Source organism: Entelurus aequoreus, linkage group LG20 (assembly GCF_033978785.1).
Source record: "Entelurus aequoreus isolate RoL-2023_Sb linkage group LG20, RoL_Eaeq_v1.1, whole genome shotgun sequence".
Lineage (NCBI taxonomy): Eukaryota > Metazoa > Chordata > Actinopteri > Syngnathiformes > Syngnathidae > Entelurus > Entelurus aequoreus.
In genome coordinates this window covers 9,715,016-9,730,015 of record NC_084750.1, presented here as the reverse complement: position 1 = coordinate 9,730,015, position 15,000 = coordinate 9,715,016, and the positions used below count along the sequence as shown (strand labels likewise).

The 15,000-nt window shown below is 30.1% G+C and overlaps 1 protein-coding gene and 1 long non-coding RNA gene across 4 annotated transcripts in view; one reads left to right on the top strand and one right to left on the bottom strand.

Moving 5' to 3' along the window:
• The window catches only part of LOC133635909 (uncharacterized), a 397,010-nt gene extending 382,159 nt beyond the window's left edge, over nucleotides 1–14,851 (top strand). The window contains exons 12-15 of the long non-coding RNA XR_009822138.1: nucleotides 2,631–2,837; nucleotides 13,986–14,234; nucleotides 14,502–14,637; nucleotides 14,711–14,851. This is a non-coding gene — a long non-coding RNA (uncharacterized LOC133635909). The remainder of the gene's footprint in view (nucleotides 1–2,630; nucleotides 2,838–13,985; nucleotides 14,235–14,501; nucleotides 14,638–14,710) is intronic.
• Nucleotides 1–15,000, bottom strand: part of LOC133635906 (protein FAM135B-like) — a 185,947-nt gene that overhangs the window by 3,692 nt on the left and 167,255 nt on the right. For all 3 annotated transcript variants that reach the window (XM_062029353.1, XM_062029354.1, XM_062029355.1), the window contains 2 exons: nucleotides 14,471–14,622; nucleotides 2,779–2,889 (listed from right to left, as the gene is read on the bottom strand). In XM_062029353.1, the coding sequence (XP_061885337.1) occupies nucleotides 2,779–2,889; nucleotides 14,471–14,622 (263 nt within the window). The remainder of the gene's footprint in view (nucleotides 1–2,778; nucleotides 2,890–14,470; nucleotides 14,623–15,000) is intronic.

Genomic DNA, 15,000 nt, shown 5'->3' with positions numbered 1-15,000 from the left:
TGGCAGACAGATAACTAGTAGTAGTAGTAGTAATGGTGGTAGCTGACATGACAGACAGATAACTAGTAGTAGTAGTGGTGGTGGTAGTTGACATGGCAGACAGATAACTAGTAGTAGTGGTGGTGGTGGTAGTTGACATGGCAGACAGATAACTAGTAGTAGTGGTAGTAGTGGTGGTGGTAGTTGGCATGACAGACATATAACTAGTAGTAGTAGTAGTGGTGGTAGTTGACATGGCAGACAGATAACTAGTAGTAGTAGTGGTGGTGGTAGTTGACATGACAGACATATAACTAGCAGTAGTAGTGGTGGTGGTAGTTGGCATGACAGACATATAACTAGTAGTAGTAGTAGTGGTGGTAGTTGACATGGCAGACAGATAACTAGTAGTAGTAGTGGTGGTGGTGGTATTTGACATGGCAGACAGATAACTAGTAGTAGTGGTGGTGGTGGTGGTAGTTGACATGGCAGACAGATAACTAGTAGTAGTAGTAGTAATGGTGGTAGCTGATATGACAGACAGATAACTAGTAGTAGTAGTGGTGGTAGTTGACATGGCAGACAGATAACTAGTAGTAGTAGTGGTGGTGGTAGTTGACATGGCAGACAGATAACTAGTAGTAGTGGTGGTGGTGGTAGTTGACATGGCAGACAGATAACTAGTAGTAGTAGTAGTAGTGGTGGTGGTAGTTGGCATGACAGACATATAACTACTAGTAGTAGTAGTGGTGGTAGTTGACATGGCAGACAGATAACTAGTAGTAGTAGTGGTGGTGGTGGTAGTTGACATGGCAGACAGATAACTAGTAGTAGTGGTGGTGGTGGTAGTTGACATGGCAGACAGATAACTAGTAGTAGTAGTAGTGGTGGTAGCTGACATGACAGACAGATAACTAGTAGTAGTAGTGGTAGTGGTGGTAGTTGACATGGCAGACAGATAACTAGTAGTAGTAGTGGTGGTGGTAGTTGACATGGCAGACAGATAACTAGTAGTAGTAGTAGTGGTGGTAGTTGACATGACAGACAGATAACTAGTAGTAGTAGTAGTGGTGGTAGCTGACATGACAGACAGATAACTAGTAGTAGTAGTGGTAGTGGTGGTAGTTGACATGGCAGACAGATAACTAGTAGTAGTAGTAGTGGTGGTAGCTGACATGACAGACAGATAACTAGTAGTAGTAGTGGTAGTGGTGGTAGTTGACATGGCAGACAGATAACTAGTAGTAGTAGTAGTGGTGGTAGTTGACATGGCAGACAGATAACTAGTAGTAGTGGTGGTGGTGGTAGTTGACATGGCAGACAGATAACTAGTAGTAGTAGTAGTGGTGGTAGTTGACATGGCAAACAGATAACTAGTAGTAGTAGTAGTAGTGGTAGTTGACATGACAGACAGATAACTAGTAGTAGTAGTGGTGGTAGTTGACATGGCAGACAGATAACTAGTAGTAGTGGTGGTGGTGGTAGTTGACATGACAGACATATAACTAGTAGTAGTAGTGGTGGTGGTGGTAGTTCACATGGCAGACAGATAACTAGTAGTAGTAGTAGTGGTGGTAGTTGACATGGCAGACATATAACTAGTAGTAGTAGTGGTGGTAGTTGACATGTCAGACAGATAACTATTAGTAGTAGTGGTGGTGGTAGTTGACATGGCAGACAGATAACTAGTAGTAGTGGTGGTGGTGGTAGTTGACATGGCAGACAGATAACTAGTAGTAGTAGTAGTGGTGGTAGTTGACATGGCAGACAGATAACTAGTAGTAGTAGTAGTAGTGGTAGTTGACATGACAGACAGATAACTAGTAGTAGTAGTAATGGTGGTAGTTGACATGGCAGACAGATAACTAGTAGTAGTGGTGGTGGTGGTAGTTGACATGACAGACATATAACTAGTAGTAGTAGTGGTGGTGGTGGTAGTTGACATGGCAGACAGATAACTAGTAGTAGTAGTAGTAGTGGTAGTTGACATGGCAGACAGATAACTAGTAGTAGTAGTAGTGGTGGTAGTTGACATGACAGACAGATAACTAGTAGTAGTAGTAGTGGTGGTAGTTGACATGGCAGACAGATAACTAGTAGTAGTAGTGGTGGTAGTTGACATGGCAGACAGATAACTAGTAGTAGTAGTAGTAGTGGTAGTTGACATGGCAGACAGATAACTAGTAGTAGTAGTAGTGGTGGTGGTAGTTGACATGGCAGACATATAACTAGTAGTAGTAGTAGTGGTGGTGGTTGACATGGCAGACAGATAACTAGTAGTAGTAGTAGTGGTGGTGGTTGACATGGCAGACATATAACTAGTAGTAGTAGTAGTGGTGGTAGTTGACATGGCAGACAGATAACTAGTAGTAGTAGTAGTAGTGGTAGTTGACATGGCAGACAGATAACTAGTAGTAGTAGTAGTGGTGGTAGTTGACATGGCAGACAGATAACTAGTAGTAGTAGTAGTGGTGGTAGTTGACATGGCAGACAGATAACTAGTAGTAGTAGTGGTAGTAGTGGTGGACAGATAAGTATCAGACATGTTTTATTTATTTATCATTTATGTTTTGAAAGAGTAGTTGTCCAGTAGTAGTTGCACATGTGCAGAAGAGAGATGGGTGGAACTGACCTGGTTTCTGGCTGAGCAGATACTGACGTGGCTGAGCAGATACTGACCTGGCTGAGCAGATACTGACGTGGCTGAGCAGATACTGACCTGGCTGAGCAGATACTGACCTGGCTGAGCAGATACTGACCTGGCTGAGCAGATACTGACCTGGCTGAACAGATACTGACCTGGTTTCTGGCTGAGCAGATACAGGAAGGTGTGACGAGGATCCACCTGGTCTCTGAAGGTAAGTTGGAGCAAAGATCCTGACTTCTTCAGCTTCTGCATCAACCACAGACCTGACACACACACACACACACACACACACACACACACACACACACACACACACACACACACACACACACACACACACACACACACACACACACACACACACACACGCATCACACCTCATGTGTATAGATACACCTGTTAAACTGCATATGTATGTACATGTACACACGTGTATACACACACATGTGTATGTATACACGTGTATATGTATATATACACATGTATATATACACACGTGTATACACACACATGTGTATATATACATGTGTATATGTATATATACACATGTATATATACACATGTATATATACACACATGTATACACACACATGTGTATATATACATGTGTATATGTATATACACATGTATATATACACGTGTATATATACATGTGTATATGTATATATACACATGTATATATACACGTGTGTATATACACGTGTGTACATACATATGTATGTACACACATATGTACATACATACATACGTATGTACAGTATGTATGTATGTATGTATGTACATACATACATATGTATGTATGTATACACATATGTATGTATGTATGTATGTACATATGTATGTATGTACATATGTATGTATGTACATATATACGTATGTATGTATGTATGTATATATGTACATATGTATGTATGTACATATAAACATATGTATGTATGTACATATGTATATATGTACATATGTATGTATGTATATATGTATGTATGTATGTAAATATGTATGTATATATGTACATATGTATGTATGTATGTTCATATGTATGTATGTACAAATGTATGTATGTATGTGCATATGTATGTTCATACATATGTATGTATGTACATATGTATATGTGTACATATGTATATATGTACATATGTATATATGTACATATGTATGTATGTATGTAAATATGTATGTATATATGTACATATGTATGTATGTATGTTCATATGTATGTATGTACAAATTTATGTATGTATGTGCATATGTATGTTCATACATATGTATGTATGTTCATATGTATGTATGTGCGTATGTATGTACATATGTATGTATGTATGTTTGTATGTATGTGTATACTGTATGTATGTATTTACACATGTATGTGTATGCACATATGTATGTATGTATGTACATATGTATGTGTTCATACATATGTATGTATGTTCATACATATATATGTATGTATGTTCATATGTATGTATGTACATATGTATGTACATATGTATGTAAATATGTACATATGTATGTATGTACATATGTATGTATGTACATATGTATGTTTCTATGTATGTATGTACATATGTATGTTTCTATGTATGTATATACATATGTATGTTTGTATGTGTGTATGTATATATGTATGTATGTACACATGTATGTACATATGTATGTATGTATGTAAATATGTATGTATATATGTACATATGTATGTATGTTCATATGTATGTACATTATGTACATATGTATATATGTTCATACATATGTATGTATGTACATATGTATATATGTTCATACATATGTATGTATGTACATATGTATGTATGTACATATGTATATATGTTCATACATATGTATGTATGTACATATGTATGTATGTACATATGTATGTATGTTCATACGTATGTATGTATGTTCATACATATGCATGTATGTTCATACATATGTATGTATGTATGTTCATACATATGTATGTATGTTCATACATATGCTTGTATGTATGTATGTACGTACATATGTATGTATATGTGTATGTACGTACATATGTATGTATGTGTGTACGTACGTATGTATGTATGTACATATGTATGTATGTACATATGTATGTATGTACATATGCATGTTTGTATGTGTGTATGTACATATGTACACATGTATGTATGTAAATCTGTATGTACATATGTATGTATGTACGTTCATATGTATGTATGTACATATGTATGTATGTACACATGTATGTATGTTCATATGTATGTATATACTGTATGTATATATGTATGTATGTACACATGTATGTACATTATGTACATATTTATGTACATATGTATGTATGTTCATACACATGTATGTATGTATATACACATGTATGTATGCACATATGTATGTATGTATATATGTATGTATGTTCATACATATGTATGTTCATATGTATGTATGTATTTATGTACGTATGTACATATGTACGTATTAATGTACGTATTAATGTACATATGTATGTATATATGTACATATATATGTACATCTGTATGTATGTATGTATGTACATATGTATGTTTGTATGTATGTATGTAAATATCTATGTATATATGTACATATGTATGTATGTAAATATGTATATATATATATATATATGTACATATGTACTGTATGTATGTACATATGTATGTATGTTCATACATATGTATGTATGTATATACTGTATGTATGTATTTACACATGTATGTATGCACATATGTATGTATGTACATATGCATGTATGTATGTATGTACATATGTACATATGTATGTATGTACATATGTATGTATGTACATATGTATGTATGTGCATATGTATGTGTGTATGTGCACATGTATGTACATATGTATGTATTTATGTATATATGTATGTATGTTCATATGTATGTATGTATGTATGTATGTATGTATGGGCATATGTATGTATGGGCATATGTATGTATGTATGTATATACTGTGTGTATGTATTTACACATGTATGCATGTATTTACACATACATACATACATACATATGTATGTATGTATGTACATATGTATGTATCGTCATACATATGTATGTATGTACATATGTATGTATACATATGTATGTACACATGTATGTATGTACATATGTATGTATATATGTACATATGTATGTATGTATGTTCATATGTATGTATATACTGTTTGTATGTATGTACACATGTATGTACATTGTGTACATATGTATGTATGTTCATACATATGTATGTATGTATGTTCATACATATGTATATATGTATGTATGTATGTACATAAGTATGTATGTACATATGTATGTATGTACACATGTATGTACATTATGTACATATGTATGTATGTTCATACATATGTATGTATGTTCATACATATGTATGTATGTATGTATGTATATACTGTATGCATGTATTTACACATGTATGTATGCACATATGTATGTATGTATGTATGTTCATACATATGTATGTTCATAAGTATGTATGTACATATGTATATATGTACATATGTATCTATATATGTATGTACACATGTATGTATGTACATTTGTATGTATGTACATATGTATGTATGTACATATGTATGTACATATGTATGTATGTACATATGTATGTACATATGTATGTATGTACACATGTATGTACATATGTATGTATGTTTATATGTATGTATATATGTACTTATGTATGTATGTATGTATGTACATATGTATGTACATATGTATGTTTGTATGTACACATGTTTGTACATATGTATGTATTATGTATTTATGTTCATATGTATGTATATACTGTATGTATGTATGTACACATGTATGTACATTATGTACATATGTATGTATTTATGTATGTATGTTCATACATATGTATGTATGTTCATACATATGTATGTATGTATGTTCATACATATGTATGTATGTACATATGTATGTACATATGCATGTACATATGTATGTAAATATGTATGTATATATGTACATATGTATTTATATATGTACATATGTATGTATGTATGTACATATGTATGTTTGTACACATGTATGTACATATGTATGTATGTATATATGTACATATGTATGTATGTTCATATGTATGTATGTATGTACACATGTATGTACATTATGTACATATGTATGTATGTTCATACATATGTATGTATCTACATATGTATGTATGTATATATGTATGTACGTACATATGTATGTATGTGTGTACGTACGTATGTGTGTACATATGTATGTGTGTATGTATGTACGTACGTAAGTATGTATGTACATATGTATGTATGTACATATGTATGTATGTACATATGTATGTATGTATTTATGTACACATGTATGTATATTATGTATGTATGTATGTATGTACATATGTATGTATGTATGTATGTGCATATGTATGTATGTATGTACATATGTTTGTATGTAAATATGTATGTGTATAAGTACATTTGTTAGTATATATGTACATATGTATGTATGTAAATATGTATGTATATATGTACATATATATGTATGTATGTACATATGTATGTATATACTGTATGTATGTACATTATGCACATATGTATGTATGTATATATGTATGTATGTCCATACATATGTATGTATGTTCATACATATGTATGTATGTATGTATGTATGTATGTATGTATGTTCATATGTATGTATGTATGTATGTATGTATGTATGTATGTTCATATGTATGTATGTACATATGTATTAATGTACATATGTATGTAAATATGTATGTATTAATGTACATATGTATGTATCGTCATACATATGTATGTATGTTCATACATATGTATGTATATTCATATGTATGTATGTACACATGTATGTATGTACATATGTACATATGTATGTATGTATGTACATATCTATGTACATACGTATGTATGTATGTATGTACATATGTATGTATGTACATATGTATGTACATATGTATGTATGTTCATATGTATGTATGTACATATGTATGTACATATGTATGTATGTTCATATGTATGTATGTACATATGTATGTGTATACTGTATGTATGTATGTATGTATGTACACATGTATGTGTATACTGTATGTATGTATGTATGTACACATGTATGTACATATGTATGTACATTATGTACATATGTATGTACATTATGTACATATGTATGTATGTTCATACATATGTATGTGTGTACATATGTATGTTCATACATATGTATGTATGTACATATGTATGTACGTTCATACATATGTATGTATGTTCATATGTATGTATGTATGTACATATGTATGTACATATGCATGTACATATGTATGTAAATATGTATTTATATATGTACATATGCATGTACATATGTATGTAAATATGTATTTATATATGTACATATGTATGTATGTATGTACATATGTATGTTTGTATATACATACAAACATACATATGTATGTACATATGTATGTATGTAAATATGTATGTATATATGTACATATGTATGTATGTACATATGTATGTATATACTGTATGTATGTATGTTCACATGTATGTACATATGTATGTATGTTCATACATATGCATGTATGTTCATACATATGTATGTTCATGTGTGTATGTACATATGTATGTATGTACATATGTATGTACACATGTATGTATGTACATATGTATGTATGTATGTAAATATGTATGTATATATGTACATATGTATGTATATATGTACATATGTATGTATATATGTACATATGTATGTATGTATATTTGTATATATGTATGTAAATATGTATGTATATATGTACACATGTATGTATGTATGTATGTTCATATGTATGTACATATGTATGTACATATGTATGTATGTACATATGTATGTATGTACACATGTATGTACATTATGTATGTATGTTCATACATATGTATGTATGTTCACATGTATGTATGTACATATTTATGTATGTGCATATGTATGTATGTATATATGTATGTACATAAATACATACATATGTACATACATGTGTATGTACATATGTATGTATTTATGTACATATTTATGTATGTTCATGCATATGTATGTATGTTCATATGTATGTATGTGTATGTATATACTGTGTGTATGTATTTACACATGTATGTATGCACATATGTATGTATCGTCATACATATGTATGTATGTTCATACATATGTTCATATGTATGTATGTATGCACATATGTACGTACACATGTATGTATGTACATATGTATGTATATATGTACACATATATGTATGTACATACATATGTATGTATGTACATATGTATGTTTGTATGTATGTACATATGTATGTATGTACACATGTATGTAAATGTGTATGTATATATGTACATATGTATGTACTTTATGTACATATGTATGTATTTGTGTACACATGTATGTATGTTCATACATATGTATTTTCATACATATGTATGTATGTATGTATATACTGTATGTATGTATTTACACATGTATGTATGCACATATGTATGTATATATGTATGTATGTTTATACATATGTATGTATGAATGTATGTATGTATGTATATATGTACGTATGTATGTATGTATGTACATATGTATGTATGCACACATGTATGTACCTATGTATGTAAATATGTATATATATATGTACATATGTATGTATGCACACATGTATGTACCTATGTATGTAAATATGTATATATATGTACATATGTATGTATGTATGTTCATATGTATGTATGTACATATGTATGTATGTGCGTATGTATGTACATACTGTATGTATTTACACAAGTATGTATGCACATATGTATGTATGTACATTCATACATGTATGTATGTATGTATGTTCATGTGTATGTATATACATTATGTATGTATTTATGTACATATGTATGTTTGTTCATACATATGTATGTATGTTCATATGCATGTGTGTATATATGTACATATGTATGTATATACATTATGTATGTATTTGTGTACATATGTATGTATGTTCATACATATGTATGTATGTACATATGTAAATATGTACGTACATACATATTAATTACAGCAAGGTGGTCTTGCCGCTCGGCCTGTCGCAAATCCACCGGTGCTTGTGGTGGACTGTGCATGGCAGGAATGATATAAAATTATATATCTAGATCTAGTTATATATGATCTATATATATGTATCTACAATTATATATCTAGATCTATAATTGTATATCTAGATGTATAAATGTAGGATTATATATCTAGATATAGAATTATATATCTAGATTTAGGTGTATATATCTAGATCTAGGTGTATTTATCTAGATCTAGAATTATACATCTAGATCTAGAATTATACATCTAGATCTAGAATTATATATCTAGAATTATATATCTAGATCTAGATATATAATTATAGATCTAGGTGTATGATTCTAGATCTAGATATATAATTCTAGATCTAGATTCATATATCTAGATCTAGAATTATATATCTAGATCTAGATATATAATTATAGATCTAGATGTATAATTCTAGATCTAGATATATAATTTTAGATCTAGAATTATATATCTAGATCTAGAATTATATATCTAGAATTATATATCTAGATCTAGAATTATATATCAAGATCTAGAATTATACATCTAGATCTAGAATTATACATCTAGATCTAGAATTATATATCTAGAATTATATATCTAGATCTAGATATATAATTATAGATCTAGGTGTATGATTCTAGATCTAGATATATAATTCTAGATCTAGATTCATATATCTAGATCTAGAATTATATATCTAGATCTAGATATATAATTATAGATCTAGATGTATAATTCTAGATCTAGATATATAATTCTAGATCTAGATTCATATATCTAGATCTAGAATTATATATCTAGATCTAGAATTATATATCTAGATCTAGAATTATATATCTAGAATTATATATCTAGATTCAGAATTATATATCTAGATCTAGAATTATACATCTAGATCTAGAAATATATATCTAGAATTATATAACTAGTATTATATACTTGATCTAGAATTATATATCTAGATCTAGGATTATATATCTAGATCTAGGATTATATATCTAGTTCTATAATTATACATCTAGATCTAGAATTATGTATCTAGATCTAGAATTATATATCTAGAATTATACATCTAGATCTAGAATTATATATATCTAGATCTATAATTATATATCTAGATCTAGAATTATGTATCTAGATCTAGAATTATATATCTAGATCTATAATTATAGATCTAGATCTAGAATTATACATCTAGATCTAGAATTAAATATATCTAGATCTAGAATTATATATCTAGATCTAGAATTCTAGAACTAGATGTATAATTCTAGATCTAGATATATATTTCTAGATCTAGATATATATAATTCTAGATATATAATTCTAGATCTAGATATATAATCCTAGATCTATATAATTATAGATCTAGATATATAATTCTAGATCTAGATATATAATTCTAGATATATAATTCTAGATCTAGATGTATAATTCTAGATCTAGATATATAATTATAGATCTCGATAAATACATCTAGATCTAGATATATAACCCTAGATCTAGATGTATATATCTAGATCTAGATATATAATTCCAGATCTAGTTAAATAATTCTAGATGTATACACCTAGATCTAGATATATAATTATAGATTTAAACATCTAGATCTAGATATATAATTCTAGATCTGGTTAAATAATTCTAGATATATATACACCTAGATCTTGATTTATATAATTCTAGATATATAATTCTAGATCTAGATACATACACCTAGATCTTGATCTATATAATTCTAGATATATAATTCTAGATCTAGATGTATAATTCTAGATTTAAAAAAAATCTAGATCTAGATATATAATTCCTGCCATGCACAGTCCACCACAGGCACCGGTGGAGGTGCGGCAAGACCACCTTTCTGTAATACATATGTATACATATGTACATACATGTACATGTTTATATGTATATATACATGTGTACACATACATATCTATATACAAATATGTGTATACATGTGTGTATATGCTTGTATATATGTATGTATATACATACATATACATACATATGTATGTTTCTATATACATACATATGTATGTATGTAAGTACATACATATATATGTATGTATGTACATATGTATGTATATATGTATGTACATACATATGTACGTATGTATGTGCATACGTATGTATGTACATACATATGTATGTATGTATGTATCTATATACATACGTGCATATATATGTATGTATGTGTGTATTTACATACATACATATGTACATACATATGTACATACATACGTACATACATGCATATGTACATGCATATGTACATACATGCCTATGTACATGCATATGTACATACATAGGTACATACATACGTACATACATACATGTGTATATTTACACGTGTATATATACATATGTACACGTATATATGTATATATACACATGTGTATACATACACGTGTATATATACCTGTAAATACATGTGTATATATACACATGTATATATATACGTGTACATATGTATGTATACACGTGCATATATATACACATGTATATGTATATATACGTGTGTGTATATATATATATATATATATATATATATATATATATATATATATATATATATATATATATATATATATATATATACACATGTGTATATATACATGTACACGTGTATATATATATATATATACACACGTGTATATATACATGTACACGTGTACATATATATAGATACGTTTATACGTATATATACATGTGTATACATACATATCTATATACAAATGTGTATATGCTTGTATATATGTATGTATATACATACATATGTATGTATGTACGTACATATGTATGTATACATGTATATGTATGTATGTATGTACATGCGTATGTATGTATGTACGTACATATGTATGTATACATGTATACGTATGTATGTATGTACATACATACGTATGTATGTACATACATACGTATGTATGTATTTACATATGTATGTATGTATACATGTATATACATGTGTATGCACATATGTATGTATGTACGTATATATGTATGTACATACATATGTATGTATGTACATGTGTATGTACGTATGTATGTATGTATGTATGTACATATGTATGTATGTACATATGTATGTATGTATGTATGTACATATGTATGTTTGTATGTACATATGTATGTATGTATGTACATATGTATGTATGTACATATGTATGTACATTTGTATGTATGTACGTATGTACATATGTATGTATGTACATATGTATGTATGTACATATGTACATACTGTATGTATGTTTGTATATATGTATGTATGTACATACGTATGTATGTATGTACATATGTATGTATGTATATTTATACATACGTATGTATTTATGTATGTACGTACATACATATGTATGTGTGTATGTATGTACATACATATGTACATACATACATTCATATGTACATACATACATTCATATACACGTGTATATATACACGTGTATGTATGTACATATGTATGTATGTACATACATATGTACATACATGCATATGTACATACATGCATATGTACATACATATGTACATACATGCATATGTACATACATAAGTATGTACATACATAATTATGTACATACATACATATGTACATACATACACGTGTATATATACACGTGTATATATACATATGTACACGTATAGATACACATGTGTATATGTGTATATACACATGTATATATACATGTACATATGTATATATGTATATATATATATATATATATATATATATATATATATATACACACGTGTATATATACACGTGTGTATATATACATATACATGTGTATATGTGTATATGTATATATGTATGTGTGTAATATATATATATATATATATATATATATATATATATATATATATATATATATATATATATATATATATATATATCAGTGGCGTGCGGCCACTAGAGGCAGGGGAGGCGGGGCCTCACCTGCCATCATGGAAAGAAAAAAAAAAGTAAAAAGAAGAAAAAAATTTTTTAATATTAATATGTATCCAGTGATTATACTAAAGTTATTTTCCATTTAACTTCACCAGTTTTAGATTATTTTTATTTTTACATTTGCCGTTCAAATAGTGAGAAGAGACGGTGCGGTGATCAGCAGCCAGTTGAGGCACGTCACTGATTTGTGCCTCAACATGGATTGCGACTCGCTAACTCCTGGCCTGCTGTGCAGTGACACTGTATTGCTATATGAATTATATTATACATTTCCATAGTGTAGTTAGCTGAGGTATATAATGTACAGTGTATTTTGTCAACAACTGTATGTGTGTAATGTACTTTTAGTGCTGAGCGGTCATAAATCTGCTGCGGAGACACACTGTGTGAGGCTCGTCTCATAACCCCGTCTCCTGGTGCCAAGCACCTCCGCCGCAGAATGCACCGCCCGACGGGAGCGCCGCGGCCACACCAACCAAAGCCCACACACAAACCCTCCACGTGCAAGAACGAATCCACCCAAAAAAAGTCACTTAACAAGAAGCAAAAACAACAATGCTCGCGCTGGAGGAGCCGACCGCAGGGACACAACATTAGGTACACCTGCACTGCAGGTTCATATGTTTGTAAATGTGACTGTGATGATGCAATCGTGCCTCACCACACATTAACCTCACCGCATGCCACTGATATATATACGTATATATATATGTGTATATACATATGTGTATACATACATATCTATATACAAATATGTGTATACATGTGTGTGTGTATATAAACGTACATATGTGGATGTACATGTAGACAGCAGAAAGATGGCGGGTGCTCACCTGTGCTGACTAAGGTGCTGTTGTTGTAAAGTGTTCCCAGGTGAGGACCAGACAGCGAGAGGAAGGTGTGCAGTCTGGACAGGTAACATCTAAAGCGAGGTCTGGTCAGCACTGAGCGGATGATGATGTTCCCCAGAGAGTGACCGATGAAGCTGCATTGATATTAAGTTACGTCATCATTCTTCCTGACAATGTCACTTTTACAAATGATACAATTTGCATTTTTTTCTTTCTTTGCAGAAATTGACATTTTAAAGTCGATGAAGTGAGAAGATGAATCATTCCATTTGATGGGAGCAGCAGTCTGACGCCTTCTACTGGCAGAAAGAAGTACTGCCTGATGAAAACAAATATGTTTACATTAAATACTGTTTATAAGCACATGTTATGTTTCTTGTCACTTCTTTGTATAAACGTGTAATATTGTTAGAACAATAGCAGACATCAATATTAATATTGTGGTTCATATATTTTATGAAATGTAACCTCCAGAAAAAAAACCTGTATTATTTCCTGACATGTAACAATAA